This window comes from Ostrea edulis, chromosome 6 (genome assembly GCF_947568905.1).
Source record: "Ostrea edulis chromosome 6, xbOstEdul1.1, whole genome shotgun sequence".
NCBI classification, from domain to species: domain Eukaryota; kingdom Metazoa; phylum Mollusca; class Bivalvia; order Ostreida; family Ostreidae; genus Ostrea; species Ostrea edulis.
In genome coordinates this window covers 47269914-47292424 of record NC_079169.1, presented here as the reverse complement: position 1 = coordinate 47292424, position 22511 = coordinate 47269914, and the positions used below count along the sequence as shown (strand labels likewise).

The window sequence follows — 22511 nt, the reverse complement described above, 5'->3', positions numbered from 1 at the left end:
AAATCTAAAGTTTGCTTATGACATTCATGTGAAGACTACAGGACAGGTAAGATCGTCAGACACACGATGTACCGGTCGGGTTAGCTCAGTGGTAGAGCGTTCGCTTCGTAACAAGGATATCGTGATTTCATGCCCTGGTCGTACTTTGGCCGCGTCAAATATTATAGGGTTATTGAACTTATATTGGTGAATATTGGCACGAGTTGGCTGTCAAAATGCACGAGCTTGCTTTTATTATATAGCTAAAGTATTTAGTTGTTAAATTATATCCCCTTTCACTCAAAATACTCCAAAATAGACGAGAATTCATCAACATTGGCATCTAAGGTGAAGGTGTGCTATATCAATATGCATTTCTTAACTGTTCAATATTAAACCCGTCATTAATGCATGAAGCAAACTGATTTTGTGAATGGGGGCATCATAATTTATGTACAGTAAAACATTTTGTTTAAATAAATGAATATGATATCAAATACCGGCTCTGTCAGATTCGGAGGACCGTCGCCTACCATTTTGGCTTGTTTATGTCGTTACGGTAACGTCGGAAAGTCTCGTCATGTGACTCGCGAGAAATAACGTGAAATCGTACTTCCGGGCAGTTGTCAGGATGGCATTATCAATAATGTACTAGACTCGCTACGTTCAAAACCACATAGACCTTACTACAAAAAGCGAGAGAGCGATGGATAACAACTGGGTTTAGAAAATGTGTTCTAAATAGAGCTCCGAGTTATTACAGCGGTTGTTCAAGCGTCAATACGAGACATTTTCCAACAAAGTACAGGTATGTTGACATTATAGAGTCGTCTGCATCATATGCACTGCACAGTCGTTTGCATCATATACACCCATACATCTATATCTCAGAGTTTAGTTCAAGATATCGAAAGTCCTCGATCAAAATCTCAGCAATATATTTGCGTAGTTCTGATTAGAATGATTCTTAATTGATGTTGTGGTACCCCCCCCCCCCCCCCCCCCCCCCCCCCCCCCCCGTAATAATCTGCATCGAGTGAAAACGCTAGAGCACTAGGAAAGAATAAAACTTTTTTCCTGTTGTGTATAACATGGATATATATCCCTATTTCATTCTATGATTTTGAACGTTTTACGGTTTCATTTAGAAATTAATCTAAATTATTTCATAAAGATATTTCTATAAAATGAAAACAGAACTTTTTACTGACACCAATCATATTAGAGACATATGGAAGTCCCACGAGTCAGTTTTGTTTCCACTATGTAGCTGCAGTAATTTATAATATTATAGTATATACATTTGGTATGTAAACCTGCATACAGAAACAGATCCAGAAATTTTTTGGAGGGGGGGGGGGGGGGGGGCTTTAAACCCGCGACTGGCATCTAAGATTTTTTATTTATTTATCTGAATTTCAGCTGAATTATCTATCTTATGAATTTTGGTTTATCTGAATTGATAGAACATGTTATATGAAATATTGACAAGTCCAGATAGTCAATTTGCATTTTAGTGTGCATAATCTACATGTTTTGTGTGACAATGACTACAATGTTAATTTGTTAATCTTTTAGATATAAAAGGGCAAACAACATAGCTGGATAAAGCATCCTAAGTCTGCACCTCGTAAAGCTATAACAATGAGAGAAATGTATTCACCCAGGCAATCAGAATATAGGTAACTCACCAGAGCTCTTTATACAATATATGCTCGTCAAGCTATCAATATTAAATGATATTCATTCTGTAATGAATACTTGTATACATGTAAATTCAGGTGATCCCAAAATATAAAGGTTCACCAAAAATGAATGCATCTCCAGACAATATAGAAATTTTAAAAATGTCCTTTACCTGCAACAGCAAAGGATGCCTGTGCAAACATATGGGGATTTTTTACTAGATAAATGCAGATATCATTATAAAGTTTTTCTTTACAAATTCTATCAAACAGCGGTATAAGTAAATAAATTTTATTATGCTATAAGAAAATGTTGAATGTCCAAATAAGAATTATCAAGCATTGGTATTTTAATGAAAAAATATATAGACATAGTGGATGTCAGTCTTTTTGATTTTTTGGGGGTAAAATTTTCAGAGTGCAACCCGGAAGGTGCGCTGCAGCCCAAAGAGAGTCATGGTTATTGGCATCAAGTTCTCCATCAGCTTTACCTCACAGGCACCACTTGTGATTTCATAGTTTGAACACCAATGAACATGGAAGTGATTCTCATCCTTCGAGATGAATTATGGGAATTATACTTGACATACATGATTGAGCCTTTGTGCCTTCTCTGCAATAACCAACTAGACAGACTTGTGAAAATTCAAATGTCTTCCATTAGTTTTATTTTGTTTTTGCTACAAATGATCAGTGTGAAGATGTGCATGAATCACCATTGTAACAATTTCTTTGACTAGCAACCTTAAATAAATGTTCACTTTATCATTTACTTGAATGCATTTAATACAACTTGACAATCCAGAATAATGTGAGTAAGAAGTTGTACATTTATAGTATCTAAGTCCAAAGGTAAGATTTAATTAATTGTGAAATTCATATCAGCTATTTCCTTCAGTAGAGGATTTGCAAATGTACAAGAGTCACACAGAGTTGAAAATCTTAGTGGACAGATATATATGTCTGTATTGTGAAGGTATATGATTTAGAATATGGATGTTTTTAATTAAATTCAATTGCACACTCCACATGAATTTGACTCTTCCTGGTCTTGTAACAGCTGTGCTTCATTGGTCACTGGTATGAACCCTTGTACCGCCCATCCTAGAAGTTGTTAAAATGGGCCCATTCTCTTCATAACAGCCACCAACACATTGATACTTCTGACGGTAATGATGTATATAACAGCATCTGTAACAAGCATAGACATCAAGTGAATATCATTAAAAGTATTGCAGGTGTGGATCAAGATAATTTGCAAAGGAGGGTGGGGTGGGGGGGGGGGGGGGGGGGGGGGCAAGTGTAATTCATATTATCCCCCTAAAAGAGGTATGTGTGTAAATTAAAATTATCATAATTGCAACCCAAATCCCCATATTTGTTACATATGAACTACCAAATGGGGGATGACACCACCACCACCCCCTCTTGTCCCACCACTGCATTATTAAACAGTATTACTGTAAATAAACATCTTCTATCAAAATTTTCATTTTCAAGAAGAATTCAAATGCCACAATCTAAATTGAATTAATTTAAGATCTGAATGTATGGGTGAATGTTTACTATTTCTTTGTTGCCACAAAAGGCATAGTGGTTTACAAACACATATGCAGAAATGAAGTACATGTGTATCAAAAACTTTTTCTAGGTCCTGTATTATGTTTCTTAATGTAAATATTGTAAAAACATGTTATTTCAGTGATCCCAATCGTCTTTGAAGATTTTTTGTTTCCAAATTGGTACCATTTTCCGTGAGGGTCACAATAAAAACATAAGCAATATCATTATTAATTAAAACATAATGAAAATGAGCCACTGCCCCCCCCCCCCCCCCCCCTCCCCCCAGCTATCAGCATCCCATAAAAATGTGTTATTACAAGTTTATATGATCAACTATTAATCAGGGAGGTTGACAAAACATGGTACAAATAGATACCTGCATATATTTACTTTACCCAGCTAATTGTTTTATCCCCCCCCCCCCCCCCCCCCCACCGACCCTTTTGCATTCAGTCTGTCTCCTTTATCAAAAGTAACATACTGCATAATTGTGTCATGTAATGTTAGTTCTAACTCATCAAAAACTAAACCCTTCAACTTGACAGCTGTTTATTATCGAAAATATTCAGTAAAATATGTTTTAGATCAATCACCCGGTCGTGGGTAGAGCTCACTGCTTCTGAGTTCTCAATCGGCGATTTAACTGTAAAAATATATGTATTATGACTTGTTTACCTGCATCTATAAATCCACTTCTTCCTCTCTTTGCATAAGTAGGGAATCTATATAGGCTGTAGGTTCATTTTAACGCTGTCATCTGAGCATAACCAAAGCACAACAAAGTGACATTTTTCGACAGCTGCCCGGAAGTAGTAAATCGAAAGTGAAAGTAAACGAGACTTTCCGACCCTAACATTCTCTAGATTTTACGCAGATTTTATAATAGACTATTTATTAGCTATATAATAAAAGATAGTGATTGCTCCTTTGTGCTTAGCTAAGGAGAGAATAATGGTTCTTTTGGATATGACCTTAACATGCACCGGCAGAGGCCCGGAGTGGTAAGCATATGTTAAAATGCGTAGTACTTCACGTCTCAATACGAGTGATTTCTCAAACCGACGTAAAACATACAAATATCACACGATGTAGTAATTTTTTGCATTGAAACTTTTTCAGCGTTTAATATGGAAACCAAACTTAGTAGTTCGATGTGGTTAATTTATCAGTATTTACATTTCCAATTTTTTGCCTTTGACATACTTGCAAAATGTAATGCTAGCCATTTCCTCATGAAAGCGATGAAGTTGTAAACACTGCCCCCAGGCAATTGCATCGCTTGGGGTCGAATTTACTATTAAAGAGTAAAGGTACAGAACTCTAAAGATAAGGTATCAAAGTTAGCCAACGTAAAAACAATAAATCAAATGGTATAAAATTCTACTCTATATTTTGATATATTCATACATAATCAACCTACATTACCACCAAATTTCATCCTGGAATTCCCTAAACTTTCCAAGATATGCAGAAATGAATTCGGAAAAATGCCTATTATTTTTTGTCGACTTTTAGCTGGGCCCTGGCACTATACGACTAATATAAAGAGAATGTTTGAGAATTGCAACAAGCTATTACATAGAATGTGCAGCATAAGATATCATTTCTAAAATGAATTTCTTACCCCAATTCATAAACCGAAGTCCGTAATAGTTCCAAGGGACTAGAGATTTTAAGAGAAGCTGTCAGTAACCATTGAGAATTTTCTTTAAAAAAGTGGAAAGTGCAAAAATCACAAATCTGAATGAAACTCTCACACTTTTGTGTATGGTGATAATCAATGTTAAAAAAGTGAAAATTACTGGAACCATGCATCGTGTTTCCATGGCAACGGACCGTACCCACAGTTAAATCATGAGATGTAGAGTTTTGAATCTTTTCACAAATATTTCTAATAAAACAATTTCCCAGCAATGTACAGTGAATAGAAATTCAAGAAAGCACTTAGATTATTGTACTTTTGATTGAAAAAATGTGTATTTTCTTGCTTATTCTTAAAAATAAGTCATAAATTAAGGTAAAAAAGAGCATTTATGACTTCTTTTCAAACACTATTTTCTCTGAAACGCAGCAGGGCTGACATTAATTCTACATGCCGTTTTTAAGACAGTTATTTATACTACCAATATAGTAAATAAAAACAGTTAAACAATTTACCCTTTTTTGTAAAACCCCTCAAAACTCTACACTATGGCCTACTATTTTACACAATTATTAACCCCCCCCCCCCCCCTTGATGTGAACTCTCTAGAATTAAAGGAAGAAATGAATGAATATCACTTTGCAGACAACATAACAAATTCTGGATGGTCAGTAAGAAATTCATTTAACAGGAAACTTGAAAGGTGGTGTAGAGATTAGCCTATTTTTCTGTAAATTAAATTTGATATGTTAGTTAATAGTAGAGTTAGAGTCCATTTAATCATTCCAAATTCATACAAACTGTCCCAATGACAGATAGATCTAGTAAATTAATAGTAAACACCGGTAAATAAGATTCCAAGTATGTCTAGTGTAGAACACTTGTTTCTCATTAAAAAAACCCAAAGAATATCTAAATCATGTTCTACACTCAATCAGTATCAATGCTGATGTCACACTTTCACCTCATATTGCGTCATACTCAACATGCATTGTGACGCACTTTTTGTGTATTCAAAGTATTTCATTCTCACTGAAGTAATTTATCTTCTATCAAATGGTCAATGTAATTTCTATTATAATGCAATTCATATTTCAAAATATTGTATACGTAACGATGTGGATTGTTGTTCTGATGAGAAGGGGGAAGGGGGGTATTTTGTTGGTAGATCCTCTAACAAATATCCCATCCCTATATCATTACGCTATGGGTATAGCACACACGTTTTCCAATTACAAATTCTGTAATTCATGTACTTTAGACCACATCCATATTTTAAATGTAATAAAACAATACACTTCATAGAGATTTCGATATAGAAATACTTGAGGCCTACTTATTCCAACATCTTACATGTAGCCTATGTATCAAAAAATCAATTTCTCTATTTTCAGTGAGTATTTGTTTTCGATATCATAATCAATGTTTCCTAAATTATACTCTTAAAACCAGGCATGTAGAACAGGATGGCGGGTGGGGAGGGGAAGGTGTCCTATTTTTGATAAGTTAATTTTTTTCTTTGTTTTTACTTCCCCCCCCCCCTAGATTTTGCATTCGAAGTTAGGGAATGATAACACTATTTAGGTTTCAATTCTTATAGCCATGCATTTGGGGTGGGTTGGTTTTTTTTGATTGCTTGTCAATAATTATTCGAAATTCCTCTGCGTGTTTTTAATTTCTTTTTATCCCGAACATCCCGTCCAGCTGCCCCCCCCCCCCCCCCCCCCCTTGGAAAATTATAGGCCTAATATGTGTCAGAAACTCTCAAATTTAGACCAATGACTGTAAATGTGTTAATAACTTATTCATCTTCCGAAGACCCCCAATGTCGGCTTCAAATGAATTTATAAAACCGGAAAACGATATAAATCCTACATATCATGTTACGAAGATTGCACAATTTGACTTCAAATCTGCTGCCTAATGTGATATATTTGCATCTGGTAATAATTGTTTAATAAACATGTGAATAGCAAGTGAACTTTTCATATTTGGTTAAATTAACACATCAATTCAGTGTCCGGGGGTCCGTGTTTGACCAACTATCTATTTAATTGCTTACGGGATTTAAGAGAATGATCACTGTTCGATGTTCGTTATCTTCACCTTTCATTTTCCTTTGGGGTACCTCAGTAAATAAGTTATTGTCTCAGAGTTATCTCTCTTGGATTTATAAATAGGATTACCAGACGCACAGATTTTTCATACAGAATATACTAAACCCAAAAATATTCAAGTTTTTCATGACTGTTTACTAGTCTGTAAATTATGTATAATGAATTATGATAGGGTATAACCTAATAAATTGGGGGATGTATCACAAATCGTCTGTTTAACATCGACTTGACAGTGTAAATTAATTTTTAGAAAGTGGATTCAACTTTTGTATTGAAAATTATGAATTTTTTTTTTTTTTTTTTTTTTTTACCTCAGATTCATTCAGGATTAATTGTTCAAAGAAATAACACAATCTTAGATGAACCTTCATGGATTTGCGCTGCTATATCTGCTGTTACCTACATGTTTTATTTTTGCCGGTCCGCTGCCGAAAGAAACCGACGTGGAACATTCAGATTCTTAAATATCATAAATTCTATAAATATTTTATCCAAACCTGTATATTGTTTCCAAATTGTCTTTTTGGTTTGGTTTAAAGCGTCCATACTAGCCTAAATCTAACACGTGGTTTTGAATCATGTGCGTGTACATAGGGATATATGCATCTTTACGTATGGCGCTAGGCCTACGTAACATCAAATCTTTGTGACGTTATTTCTTTGTTCTCTTGAATATGCCATAAGGACCTTTTGTCATGGGCGCAATCATATATAAACTATAATATATATTATATAAACCACAGCAATATGTGATTTAAAAAAAAAAATACACAGGTTCGTTAGTAGATAAAGATATATACAAGTTTAAATTAAATCCAAATGCAGTTTAGGTCAACTGATTAAATATGAAGGTCATTGGTTAATGTATGTGACCTTGAGATTGTAGGACAAGGTCATTTACAAGGTTCAATAGAATTTAGCATGTCATTAGAAAGTAATTGATGCACCCAGAAGGCAAATGTTCTTGACCTAAATTAGATCATTAGCCTTGTAATTAGATAGATTTTCGAAAATGTAGCTGAACATGAAAAAAAATTGGTGTTTTTGGTAAAGTCAGTAACAAAAAACTAAAAGTTGTTTAAGAGCTTGTCTACGAGAAAACCATGCAAATATATAAAAATGAAGGAAATGGTGGTCATCAATATCATTTCTAATCATTTATATCATTTGAGTATATAGTTGGAATAATTATAATTTGAGGTCAATTTATTGATAGGTCGTTTCTATTTTTAGTAACAGCGCATTCTGTATTTACACGTGGATTAGTCTTTGAACACAAGAAAAATCCTTAAATATTAGGGTTTTATTTTTTCAAAAATGCAAATCAATTCTGAAGACTTATGAAAAGAATGGATTTTTTTAATGATATTTCCATGTAAACAACTTAGGGAGAAATCATGTTTGACATCATAAGTGTCCATATAGAGATTACATGGAGCCTGTAATTTGGCATTGTGCCAAACTTTTTCATTTTCTTGTTATATGGTCAATTTTGAAATAGATGTTGCTGCAAAAGTAACGCTTAAATTTCTTTAAAAGTGTATAATACTTAAATATCAAATCCTTGTCTGTAAAATATAAAAAATTGTATTTTGGACTTTTGGCCGTTCATTTCCAATTAAAATTTAAAAACTGACAAAAATGAATATTTTTAAGCATTTAAAATTATCTTTTAAAGGATTAAAGATGTAAAATTTGTGATATTAGATGCATAAATTGTTTGGAAATTTAAGTTTATTTATAGATTTATCATTTTCTAATAAATGAATCCCAGTAATCTACTATTTTATATGAAAAAGGGGGTCTTTTAATGAAATAGACCTGTTGCTGGAATTACCTCCCCTTTGATGCACTCTTCATGCGTAGAAGGTACAAAACGATAGCAATATTATGGAATGTTATGATTCCAACTTTAAATGGGATTTGAGAATTTGTACATCATGTTTATGTGATATCAGTGAAAGACATAACAGTATCTGTGAATGTAATCCAGAAATTTCTAAATATTGGTATCAATGGTTTAAAAAGTATCTGGTACTTCGTCCTGTTATACTGCAAACTAGTACTAGTGGCCGGGCCATGCATTTTGTCATTGAAGAATTGAAAGCGTTCTTTCCTGATAATTCATGCATTAATTGAGAATGCTTAGATGTTATGTGGAGGAAATCAAAGAAAGTATGCATTTATACTCAGTCCAGATGGAGCATGTGAGGATCTAGTGACCCCCCTCCCTCCCTCTGAATTTGCAAAATGTATTTACCATCATGGTTGATGAAAAAATTAGTTATTGGTTTACAAATATGCACTAAGTAATGAGGACAGGACAAAATAACAAAAGTGTGAAATAAAAATGCATAATGTGTTCTCAATTAAGAATGTATACTGTAACAGTTTGCTCGGTATCATTCTTTCTTCTTCAGTGATCAATGTAACAATATGACACACTTGATGCTTAATCATAGGTTACGATTCAACATGCAAACATTTACACCTTTCTCGATTTTACCAACAATAAAGATATAGATATTGTAAACTGATGGTATTACGTATATGTATATACTAATGTAGTTTCTTAAAGTCATTGATGTAGGTAGAGTTTGGATCGTCACTACTGTGTTCATCATGAGAAATTGATCGGGAAAAAATTTGGAAAAATCATTTATCTGACAGGGAAACCGAAGATTATTTCGATCAGGTCTCTTTAGCTAAATCACCCCCCCTTCTACTTTTTTATGGCAATCAATAAACAACTGAAATGGAAGCTTGAACTGATGAATTAAATCCTTGGATCCCCCCCCCCCCCATTATTATCATTATCAAGGATTTTGAGCTTTGGGATGTGTTAAACTAATTTTTAGGGAGGTCGGGGGTTCTATAAAAAAATTGCCACCCACCCACACCCTCCACCCTGGTGATGAGTGCCAACTACGGGGCCTCTCCACCTACACTGTACGTGTTTAGACAGGACAGACTATACCCGGTCGGGTCAGGTATAAACAATACATTTCATTACAAATTATATTTCCAATTATTACAAGCGAACTTCTTTACTTTTGTGCGAATTCGGACGTTATTATTATCTGATTTTCATCTTCGGTGCAATTTATGTGATTACTGTCAGTTAGTATTTAAGCTATATTTCATATGTACGTGTAACGGTCTTAGGAGTGGAGTGTTGATGCAAAGAATATTTCTGTATTTAGATATAGTCAACATTATTGATTATTTTATGATTTTAACAAGATCATTCACTATCTAAGAGCATTTTACCATTACATGTACCCCCCCTCTCCTCTCAATATAATGTTTATAATTATTAATTTCCGGTATTGAATATGGCTGCTTCGAATCCTTTCGCATGGATTTAGAATGTAGAATAATATGCTACATGTAAGAATAAAAAACAAAAGAAAGACAAGAAAAGAACATGCACATTCTTTTTAGCTCACCGGGACGACTACCAAAACAAAGGTCTCTTCATGAGGCATCTATATGTAAAATATTGAAGCCTTTCCCTATTGGTTCAAAAGACATAGCCCAGGTTGAAGTTTTAAAAAAAATAGGTCAAGGTCACAAGGTCGAAAGTCTTGGTACCACATCAAAGGTCTCTTCATGAGGAATCAATAAGGGAAATATCAAAACCCTATCCCCCTTGGTTTAGAAGATATAACCCAAGTTCCTCAGTGTTATTATCAATAAAAAACGCATGGTTGAATGGCTCTGTTTATTTTCAACATTCAATATTGTGACTCTCATATAACTTTTCAAAAGTTACATTGCTGTCTGGCTTAGTATTTGCGACTGAGTTTGATTATTTCAGAATGTTTTCAATAACCACTCAGATTTTAAAAACAGATTTATTCTTATTGTATCCATAGGAAAAGTAAATCCTTGAAGAAATATGATCCAATTGCTTGTGGTATATTTAAGTCTCTGTAGGACTCTAAATAAAGAATTTATTATATATACCATAATATAAATTGGCATGAAATTTGTTTTTAAAAATTGCATTTTGAAAGTACACATATATCAATTTTGTTAAATTACAACTATTCATACGATGCATATTAGTTTTTTAAAAACGTTATTTTTTTTCTTCAAATTTTGCAATCTGTCACCATGGCAACCAGGACCCACAGCAACAAAAAATGATTGATACATACTTCTGGTCATCTGATGTGAAATCATAAAGTTATATAAGACTTAATAAGATAACAAGGACAATGCATGGCAAACAGGTTTAGGTGGCTACCAGAATAAAAGCTCTACAAGCAGGAAAAATGCCCAACTTTGAAGTATTAATATATTTACTATAACCGAGAGTCCAAAGACAAATTTTTGATATATCACAAATATACTTCTCCTCTATAAGATGAAAGTAATTTTGAATAAATCAAAGCGTTACTTTTTGACTACTAGTTGATTTAAAAGTTATCATTTTCTGCAATTTATCAAAATCTGGAATCGTGCCAAATTTGTGACCTTTGTGCACTTAAACGGAAGTAAAATTTTAGAGTCCCACTAAACAATATGAATATGTGTATCCAGTTGTTTTATAAACTGTGTCAATTTTTAAAAATCCATTTTCAATAACCTGTTAGAATTTTTAAATAAAAAGGGTAAAATATACATAATTTTACCCTTTTGTCAGAACAAAAGTGCTATTTTTAGTAACATGGCTGTAAATCCCTATCCAGTGACTACATCCCCGAAAAAAATATGCCACAGTATTTGATATTGATGTACTTTATTACACTCAAAATATGTTGTTGATCCGACAACCTTGCTTCCATCACATTTTGCATGGTTTTCTCGTTGACAAGCTCTTAACTGATTTAATTTTTTTGAATAAAAATCTAACATTTGTTATTTCTTTCTATATGAAAGACCTTGCATGATTGTGTTGCGTTTTTGAAAAAAGTTAGCTCAAAAATCTATTGTTTTATTGAATTTTTGACTGTATACAATGCAAGGTATGTTGGTTGCCATGGAAACCATTTTTTGCTGCGATATTTAAATTTCTTATTTCAACAAAATTTTATATAAGCCTTTTCCATTTACCTTAAACTAAAAAAATATGCATCTTATTATCTTAATTGTATTTATTTTGGACTTTAAAGAGGTATATTTCACTGTTTTTTCAAGAACTTTGTCCTTGTTACCATGGTAACAACAAAGTGATCAATAACTCTGTGTTATTTGAGTTTAAGTGACTCACACATGCGTTTTGAATGATTTTATCAATAACGCTGCATAAAATTATAGAATTTTTCAATAATTTTTTTTTTTGCACTTTCCAAAAAATTCTCCATGATTACTGACAGCTTCTCTTAAAACCGTCTGTACTTTCACTTATCATAGCCATTTTGATCGGTGCCACTAACTACCCAAATGAACATTATTATAAATCGTCAAACACTTGTTTTAATGTGGTTTAGATAAAAATAGACATAATAAGACATTTGTATATTTATAAAGACTCGTTATTTGCATAATGCGGAATATCGGAACCATTATTTCGTCTCCGATTCCGTCCCGGTTTTAATATTCAGTTTGTTCAAGGAGATCACGTTTTCTGAGTTATCAGTAAACAAGCACATGTTACCTACTTATTATCAGATATAGTAAGTTCAGGTACAGTTTAGCGCAGTTTTGGAAAGTGGTGGAACAAACGGAGAAAAGAAAAAAGATGCCGTTATATTTATATGGAAAATTACGAAAGCCGATAGGTGTCAGGTTATAGAATTGATATTCATTTCACTGGCGGCCGCCACTGAATTCATGTGGCGGCCGCCATTTAATTTAACTGGCGACTGCCATATAAATTAAGTGGCGGCCGCCAGTTATTTTATCTTAATTTATGTGGCGGCCGCCGTATAGATTGAATTAAGTGGCGGCCGCCAATTAGATTAAGTGGCGGTCGCCACATAAATTAACTGGCAGCCGCCACTTAATATATATGGCGGCCGCCAGTTATTCAACTCCTCTCGATCTCCGAGTCTTTTCTCAAAATGAAATTGGTGCAATTCCTGTAATCTCTCTCTCCATTACTTAGTAATATGTATGTCAAATGTCGACAGATTCGCGCACTAGCAAGTCTTTGTGTACGGTACTTAATATACAAACGTATCAGGCACGTATAACCAGAGGGCTGACCCTCCATTTTTTTGACAACGTTCATTTTCTGTTCTTTTTTCATATGCAAACTACGTTATTTTCACATGTGAAATAAGATTAATTGTCGGATTGGCCCCATCCCATTCTTTTGGTGGTAGTAATGAATGGTAAAAATGTAATAATGAATGAACTGATGAATTGAAGGACGAACGGAGCCCCCTCCCTCCAATTTAGGAGTATGGAGTTTGGGCAAAAGAGACATTTTTAGGTTCCTTTTCTGCTTGTCAACAAGACAATTTCTCCTCCGACTGTCCCTACATTTTGAAAAAACGATGCTTCCTGTTTGCGTACTATTCTAAATGTTTCCAAAATAATCACTCAGCAATATGAATTAAATTGTTTTTTGCAATTGGTAGCCGCCAAGTATAAATTAAGTGGCGGCCGCCAGATAAATTAAAGTGTCGGTCGCCAGATAAAATAACTGGCGACCGCCAGTTAATTTATATGACGGCCGCCAGATAATAAGCGGCGGCCGCCAGTTAAATTAAGTGAGCTTGAAATAAAAGACACCGCAGAGTCGTCCACTTCTGCTTCATATTTAAATATTTTATTGAAAGTAGACATTAACGGCAAACTGACAATTCAACTGTATGACAAACGGGATGATTTCAGCTTCTCCATCGTCAACTTTCCATATTTATGTAGCAATATTCCATTACCACCTGCATAAGGTGTTTATATCTCTCAACTGATTCGATACGCAAGAGCTTGTACTGCGTATGGTCAGTTTTTAAATCGAGGCAAGCTACTGACAAACAAGTTGATAGTACAGGGGTTTCAGTAGTCTCGATTATAATCAGCATTTCGCAAATTCTATGGTCGTTATAACGATCTAGTTTGCCAATACAACCTATCATTGGGTCAAATGCTGTCTGACGTGTTTCATACCGATAGTTAGACCGTTCATAGCACACTGATTTTGACTACGGATAACTCCGTTTACCTGATCAGGATATAGGGCTCACGGCGGGAATTTCGGGATGAACTTTGGTAGTAATGTTGGTTGATTCTGTATGAATATATTATAATACTGAGTAGAAATTTATACCATTTGATTTATTGTTTTTACGTTGGCTAACCGGCATACTTTTCATGAATGAAAACGGGATTCATGAAGTATGCCTTCAAATAGAAAATTTATTTCGTGAGTATCAAATGATCTAATTGTTTGAAAAAATGTCATGTTAATTATTCCACAGTTTTATTTTCCTTGATTTTATTAGCGTTTTCCAGATTTTCAGTGGTAAAGTTTAATATTCTATTGATACCTGTATTCGACAAACAAATTGTACATTTCAAAAGCATTTTAAGTAAATTTCATCAGCATTATATTATTTTTTAACTTAAACTGAGTTCATGCCAGTTGGTACCTGTGTACCTATCTAAACAATGAAGTGTTGTTTTTTAGTCGTTATAATTACCTGCGTACCTATCTAAACAATAAAGTGTTGTTTTGTTATCGTTATAATTACCTGCGTACCTATCTAAATAATGAAGTGTTGTTTTGTTATCGTTTGTTATCGTTATAATTACCTGCGTACCTATCTAAACAATGAAGTGTTGTTTTGTTATCGCTATAATTACCTGCGTACCTATCTAAACAATGCAGTGTTGCTTTGTTATCGCTATAATTACCCGCGTACCTATCTAAACAACAGTCTGATTAAAATCAAACCTCTCACTTTGCTCGGTATACGGATAGTCGCTGCGTGGGAGCGACTATCCGTATATCGAGCGAAGTGAGAGGTTTAATACAATGAAGTGTTGTTTTGTTGTCGCTATAATTACCTGCGTATATATTATACATGTATATATCATATATACAATTCACTGTTATTGTTGATACAGAAGGTGCACAGAGTAATTGCAAATGTGAATGAGCGAGTGTTGATTATACAGTTTAAATGTTTGTATGTATAAATGTGTTGAAAATACAAAAATAAAACATTTTTTAAAAAAGTAGGTAGGTAGAGAGGTAGATAGGTAAGTAATTCCCTGTCCGATAAACTAAAATTTGTTTCATAGTTTGCACAGGAGGGGATGAAAGCGGGGGGTGTCCCTCTAGAGCGAGACTTCAAGAGGGTGTTATGGCTCTAGAGTGAGTCTTCCCCCTGGGTGTAAGGTTTATTCTATAGCACGTCTGCTGGGGGGAGGCTCACTCTAGAGCGAGGCTACCGGGGGAAGGCTCACTCTAGAGCCAGACTTCCGTGGGGAAGGCTCACTCTAGAGCCAGACTTCCGTGGGGAAGCCTCACTCTAGAGCCAGACTTCCGGGGGGAAGTCTCACAATGGGGGGGGGGGGGGGGGGGGGGGGGGGGGGTTCTGGCTCTATAACACCGGCATGAACCGTCGCAGTTCATACTCTCATATGCCTGAATTTTCAAAAAAACAAAAGTTATTTGAATACAGATTGCGAGTACATTAAATTATAAGAACATGACCACCACAGTTTACTCCAGTAAACAGATGTGTATCTTTTCGCACCGTTGTGGGAGGAACGTGATTACTCGAGTCATTGATCATAAGGATACGTACATGTAATTCGAAACCTCACGCGAGGAAGCGAAGAACAAGGGTTAAAGGCATAGGGTCTATCTTTTATCTAAAAAATGACATCACAATATTTTGCAAGAAGAACTCCCCAAAAAAAAAATACAAAAAATTTGTAGTATTAATTATGAGTTATCTATAGTTGCAGCGCTTTGAAATTGAAGTAATTTTGATGTTTAGCCTTTTATAAACTTTTTGTCTGGAGGACAATATATTAAACTGGTGCCCCGCTGATTGGTGGCTACACACAAATATAAGAGATGCAAAGTCAACAGGGTACCAGTTTAGGCAAATGAGAACAGGGAATTATTTTGTAATTACTATCGTATCCAATGTGTTTGTAAACATTCTGAAGAACGTTTTGTGATTTTCTAATTATGATCTTAAATTTCGCCACCTTTTTGGAACATGCAAAATTTCACCAATATCTTAGACCCTATGCCTTTAAGGAGCAAACTTGCAAAGGTGAAGAAGCGATATCCGTTTTTTCCTTCATGCTCGCTATGTCGTGAATTCGCTTTATCATCCTCGCATACTTTTTTGCTCTTTCGCCTTAAAAGCGAAGGGGCGAGTGACCAGGTCAGAAAATCATACATTAGTAATCGCGTGATGAGTAGCTTACATGTATCTTCTTGCAGTTTTAATATAGTGTTAGCATATTTATTTTAAAGCTTGAAGAGAACTTGATCTCCGACTGAAAATAGTTTTATTCATTTACTTCCCCAACGGCTCGCTGTACATAGGAAACGCCTCACCGTACGGTGTACATAGTGTGGACGGAACAGTAAGAAGGTAAACTTTGTATCATAGTCACGTTATAGTGAAAACGGACAAAGACATTAAAATATAATGAGAGGAATTAGTTAAAAAAAGTGGTCAATAGTCACACATTAGTTCTATGGCATCCTTTTAGCACACGTTTAAGTAAATTCTGTGCTGCATGCTGCACACGTCGCACAATTATGAAAGACAGTAGGGGTAATTTAAAGATAACTCTTCGTAACGGGATACTATATACAAAATCATTCGAGATAGAAATTCATTTTCTCGAATGACATATCTTTTTCTAAAACGACGCGATGATTTGTTTTGTTTCCAGTTTGAATGGATATTGGAAGACTGAGGTAATATCGCGACTTGTTTTGATTAGGAATGATTTTACAATGTGGTCATACTTCAGTAAATGCAGTCCAGTTTATCACTTTTAAAGCTCAAATCGCGCATAAAAGCTTTTGTTTCATTACAGGTGATATATGTAAATCAACTCAATCCCACTGAAAAATTCTGTTTATATTTTCTGTCACCAGCTGGATTGTTACCTGTCTGCTAACTCCCGCTGAGAAATCAGATAGGAGACATGTCTAGCCTGATGTTGTCATTCAGTTTTGCAGCCATGGCCGTTAACTATTTAGCTGGCCGATATATATCTGTAGAACCGACCAGACCCAACTGTACAGAAAGCATAAAAGTAAATGAGCTAGTATCCATTTCTCTTTTTATCAAGTTTGTGATGGATTGCATATTCAGAACTGCTAATAAAACATACTGGTATTACCACGTGAATCCACATTTTCTGTAAACGCCAGAATACACTCGCATAGTGCTATCTACTACTTTAAGTAATTTTGATTTGTTCATGTTTCCAATTTATTCTTGACTAATATTATAATTTGCTTTTATTTATATATTTTTTCCATTTTTTATATTTTCAATTAAAAAGTACATTCCTTCTTTTTTTTTATAATTCTTAATTTTTTTTCCCAATTGTATCGTTAGTGTATATTTAAATGACATTAGAAATGCTCCACGAAGTATTTAACTCAGGAATATGGGCATGTGACTTTTATTACATCACATTCTTACGTAACGGAATTGTGTAAAAACCCAGAAAACAAAGAAACCCAACCTATTTTACACCGCGCGCAGAATAATTTAAAAAAAAATAGCGTTTTGTTCCAACAGAGGTATCCTTATTAAAGTTGTAAATTTCATCGACGTCACAATTAATCTCATGCAAAAAACAATCTAAAAGTTAGTTGCAACTTTCTGAAATGAAATGCAGACTTTAACAGATATTAGAGTCACTGGTGTACGTGTACCATCGGCCCGGACTCTGTTGTGCAAGTATGGATGCGTGTCTGAATCGCCGTGTATTGTCACTTGTATTCTTTAATGTTGTTTGTATTTCGTTGATATTTAATATAACAACTTTTACCAATGATATTTGTGAATGTAAATGAAATAGATGTAATACCCTCAATGGTTTCTTTATACAATTATATAATACAGATACATGTAACGTTATATTTGTATGCAGGGGAAATTTTGTCCCTTGCATCTTAGCATTAAAGAACCCATTTTGTCTCGATGTAAATTAACAAAAATCCGTTTTTGTCACACTTGATTTTATTGAAATTCACTAAGTTTTAGATTCGTTCAAATGGGCGAAAATAAAACGAAGGCGGAAAAGTTCCACTATTAAATATCTCTAAATGCTTTAAAACAAATTAGAAAATCTTAGTGCATAAAAACCAATGAATTGGAATAGGAGGTTATTAATCTGAATGATTATTGCTATGCTTGATGCAATATTTGTACAGTATTATACCATCAACAGAAAATCAAACGAAAATAATTAAAATTATTATCTATTTTCAGCTGATTTATTATTTCTGATGGCGACTGGCGCAAAACGTATTGTTGTGGGAGTGGATGTCGGGGGGACGAATACAGACGCGGTTATCCTGGATCTTAGTACTAATCCATATCAAGTGCTAACGTCATGTAAAACACCAACCACCCATGACATAACTTCCGGTGTGAAAAATGCTCTGCTTTCTGTAGTCAACAAAGCGTTGGAGATGTCACCGTTAGACCTTACACAGATAAACATTGGAACGACTCACTTTGTGAATGCGATTGTACAAAGAAAAGACCTTGTAAAAGTCGCTGTCATTCGTCTTTGCGGACCAGCATCTCTTGATCTCCCGCCTTTTACTGATATTCCGGTTGATTTACGGAGTATCATCTATGGAGGATACTGCACTGCAAATGGTGGATACGAATTCGATGGCAAAGAAATATCATCAGTGGATGAAAATGAGATCATCGAGTTTCTCAAGAAAATGGAATCTGTTGGTGTCACTAACGTAGTTGTTTCTGGTATCTTTTCACCTGTTCGAATTGATCAAGAAAACTTGATTAGGACAATAATACATAAGCATAATCCCAGAATAAGTATTACCTTATCATATCACATTGGCCATATTGGACTTTTACAAAGAGAAAATGCAGCAATCCTCAACGAGGCTTTGAAACCTTTGTGCAAAAGAACAATAGAGCGGTTTAATTCCGCAGTATCTGAAATTGGGATATCTTGTCCAATTTTTCTAACGAAAAATGATGGTACTGTCATAGAAAAACACAAGGCAATGGAATACCCAATCAATACGTTTTCCTCTGGACCGACCAATAGCATGAGAGGTGCAGCTTTCCTCTCAGGACTTAAGAATGCAGTAGTGGTTGATATTGGAGGTACTACTACCGACGTTGGACTCATAACAAAAGGGTTTCCCAGACTTTCTTCATCCGAAATCAGAATCGGAGGAATTAGAACCAATTTTCGCATGCCAGATGTAAGGAGCATCGGTTTGGGAGGTGGATCTTACGTGCGACAGGAAGGTGATAAAGTGGTAGTTGGACCGGAGAGTGCTGGATTCAGAATATTAGAGGAGAGCATGGTATTTTCAAATACTGAGCACGTTGGAGAAAGTAGGCTTACTGCAACTGATATATCAGTTGCTGCAAGATTTTCAAACATGGGAAATCCCGAAAGAGTCAAACATCTTCAGAAGAGTTTTGTCGAAAAATCTGTCAATGTGATAAAGGGAAAGGTAGAGGATTGTATTGATGAGGCAAAAATAACATCCGATGATTTGCCAGCTATACTGGTTGGCGGGGGTCACATACTCTTGGATAAAAAAGAAAAAATGACTGGTGTTAGCGAAATCGTAATTCCTAAACACTCTGAAATTGCAAACGCTATAGGCGCGGCGCTCTCCCAGGTTACAGGGAATGTGGAATACGTCAAGAGTTTAGATGATGTTGTGGATAAATCTGAAATGGAAAGAAAGATATCAGCAGCTACAAAGATGGATACGACAGACGAAGAAAAAGAAAGTACTCGTAAGGAAGTAACAAAACTTGTATATGAAGAAGCACATAAGAAATTACTAGATGAGACGCGTCAGATTGCGATTGCTAACGCCATAGGTATAGGAGCAGAGGAAAAATCCATATTCGTTCTAGAAGAAGGAGATATCCCCTTGTCATATCTTCCAGGGAATGCTTCTAAATTCTATGTGAGAGTTATTGGTGACATAGATTTGAAGAGTCTTCCAACAAGTCGTGTCTTTAAGAAAATTGAGACTGAGGACATACAGATTAAAATGCAAGAATCTCCCAAAGGCGACAAACAGATGTATACCAGTACTGGTAGGCTTCTTGTAAAAGAAACAAAATCAAAACCACTCACACCATCTTTCAATGAAGCTGGTGAATGGCTTTTGACGGAGTTTGATGTGGAATGTATTAGTATCGGTGCGGGCATCTTAGGCTCTGGTGGCGGAGGATCTCCATATATAGGAAAATTAAGAGCACAAAAATGTTTGAAAGACGGTAAAAAAATCAGGGTGGTTAGTCCATTGAGACTTATGGAAAATGCAGATAACAAAAATGATTTGGTTGTCATTGTAGCTGCAATGGGAGCACCATTAATTGCAGAAGAAAAACTTTTTGGCAGAGAATGTAAAGATGCGTTACAATGTATGGGAGATTTGTATTCGGATGGTTACGATGATGGAGATATTTCCGAAAGCGTAAATATTATAAAACGAGAGAAAAGGATTACATATATTGATGACTATCAGTCTAACCAACACAATAAGACTTTGTCAAAGTGCATGGGTAAGAAAAGGATAGTGGGTGTGATGAGTGCAGAAATCGGCGGCATGAATTCTGTAGAACCATTCACCGTTGCTGCCGAAATGGATTTGCCAGTTTTAGACTGTGATGGAATGGGAAGAGCTTTTCCAGAGCTTCAAATGTTCACGCCTCTTATATATGGAATGTTACCATACCCTTCTACTTTGGCCGATGCAAAAGGGAGAAGAGCGGTTATTTTAAGAGCCGATTCTTCCAAAGACATAGAAAATCACTTTCGCAAGGTAGTTGTTGAAATGGGTTGCATGGCAGGTGTTGTAATTTCAAAGTTACAAAAGGATGATGTTTTGGAGAAAACTATCATGTTTACAACAAGTCATGCATGGAGGATCGGAAGGGCAGTTATTAATGCCAGAAATACAAAAGAATCTACAGCGGAAGCGGTTCTTAGAATAAGTGGAGGAAAAATCCTAGTAGTTGGAAAAATAACAAGTGTGAAGAGGGAAACAACAGGGGGGTTTAATATTGGACATGTTATCATTAAATCAACTACTGATAAAGACACCATTCTTAGAATTGAATTCCAAAATGAAAATCTTATTGCAATCTCCGTGACATCTGAAAAAGAGGAAATTGTAGCTACTGTTCCTGATCTGATAACGATTATTGATACGGATAACGGGGATCCTATACCGACGGAAGCTGTCCGTTATGGACTTCGTGTAACAGTCCTAGTTCTTCCAGCTCACGAGATGTTAAAAACCGAACAAGCACTTCATTTTGTTGGTCCTAAAGCCTTTGGATACGGTTCTCTTGCGTACAAACCATGCTGTGAGTCAGTAAGCCCGTGTTTCATTGATTCCGAGTGTGAATAAGCGATTCCGTGTTCCTTATCAAAATGATAAAACATCTACGATTGCTGAACGTTGTTGCAATGCTTATAATAAGATATTTAGATCAATTTATAGTCTGTTTTGATAACCATTTCGATTTAGGTAGACTTTTGATATACCTTAGTTCATCATTATAAATTCATTCATGTAATAGGTATACATCTCACTGGATACAACCCAAAAGAACTCGTTATAATGTTCTGCAAATTTCTGTAAATCAATGTTCTATATTGACGATGCTAGAATCCTAGAAAAGTAGCGATATGATACAATAGTTGCGATAGTATGATTTTACAGTGGCGGTGATATGAAGTCATAGTTCTGTGGAAATAATGCTATTGCCATTGTTCCAGAAAAGGATTGTAATATGACGATAGTAAGTTGTATGACAGCAGCGTATTTCCATAACTCAATAAGTCTGGGAATTTTAGCTGTGGTTTAGTAATGCATGCTTTTTACTTTTGAATGTAAGGAGAGGTAAATTTAGGCAATTTAGGACCTCCATGTTTACAATGACTGTCTGGTTGTTAGAAAAAAGGCAAGATGGTGTTTACAATACTCGTGTACATGTACATGTATTATTGAATTCATAATAAAGATAAATTATCTGACAGCGTTTGATTGATTGATTGATTGCATGTTGTTTAACGTCCCTCTTGAGAATCTTTCACTCATATGGAGACGTCACCATTGCCGGTGAAGGGTTGCAAAATTTAGGCCTATGCTCGGCGCTTATGGCCTTTGAGCAGGGAGGGATCTTTATCATGCCACACCTGCTGTGACACGGGACCTTTGGTTTTTGCGGTCTTATCCGAAGGACCGTGTTTGATATTTTTCTTTCTGATGTGAGGAACGAGCAGACCAGTATGTGCAGTATACGTCTACTTATGAATTATGCACTTTTACACTTCGTTAACCAACTTACTGAGGAGAAAGTAAAAAAACAACCCCACCCCCCAAGAAAA

At 35.2% G+C, this 22511-nt stretch overlaps 1 protein-coding gene and 2 long non-coding RNA genes across 6 annotated transcripts; 2 read left to right on the top strand and 1 right to left on the bottom strand.

Moving 5' to 3' along the window:
• The first annotated feature begins 504 nt into the window (after window positions 1–504).
• LOC130046816 (uncharacterized) lies at window positions 505–2690 on the top strand. The gene is made up of 3 exons (XR_008795827.1): window positions 505–787; window positions 1558–1661; window positions 2082–2690. It is a non-coding gene; the product is annotated as an uncharacterized LOC130046816 (long non-coding RNA).
• LOC125672291 (uncharacterized) lies at window positions 2304–4078 on the bottom strand. Its single transcript, XR_008795826.1, has 2 exons — window positions 3903–4078; window positions 2304–2855 (listed from the first exon to the last, which is right to left on the bottom strand). It is a non-coding gene; the product is annotated as an uncharacterized LOC125672291 (long non-coding RNA).
• LOC125646825 (uncharacterized) lies at window positions 4053–22154 on the top strand. 4 transcript variants are annotated; one of them, XM_048873372.2, is made up of 4 exons: window positions 4128–4228; window positions 16384–16504; window positions 17020–17180; window positions 18371–22154. In XM_048873372.2, the coding sequence occupies exon 4, from the start codon at window positions 18388–18390 to the stop codon at window positions 21526–21528; it is 3141 nt and encodes a 1046-aa protein (XP_048729329.2). In that variant the 5' UTR covers window positions 4128–4228; window positions 16384–16504; window positions 17020–17180; window positions 18371–18387; the 3' UTR covers window positions 21529–22154. The 4 variants fall into 4 exon arrangements, with proteins under 4 accessions (XP_048729332.2, XP_048729329.2, XP_055995770.1 ...); XM_056139795.1 differs by having other exon boundaries at window positions 16959–17180; XM_048873373.2 differs by lacking the exon at window positions 17020–17180.
• Window positions 22155–22511: the final 357 nt, after the last annotated feature.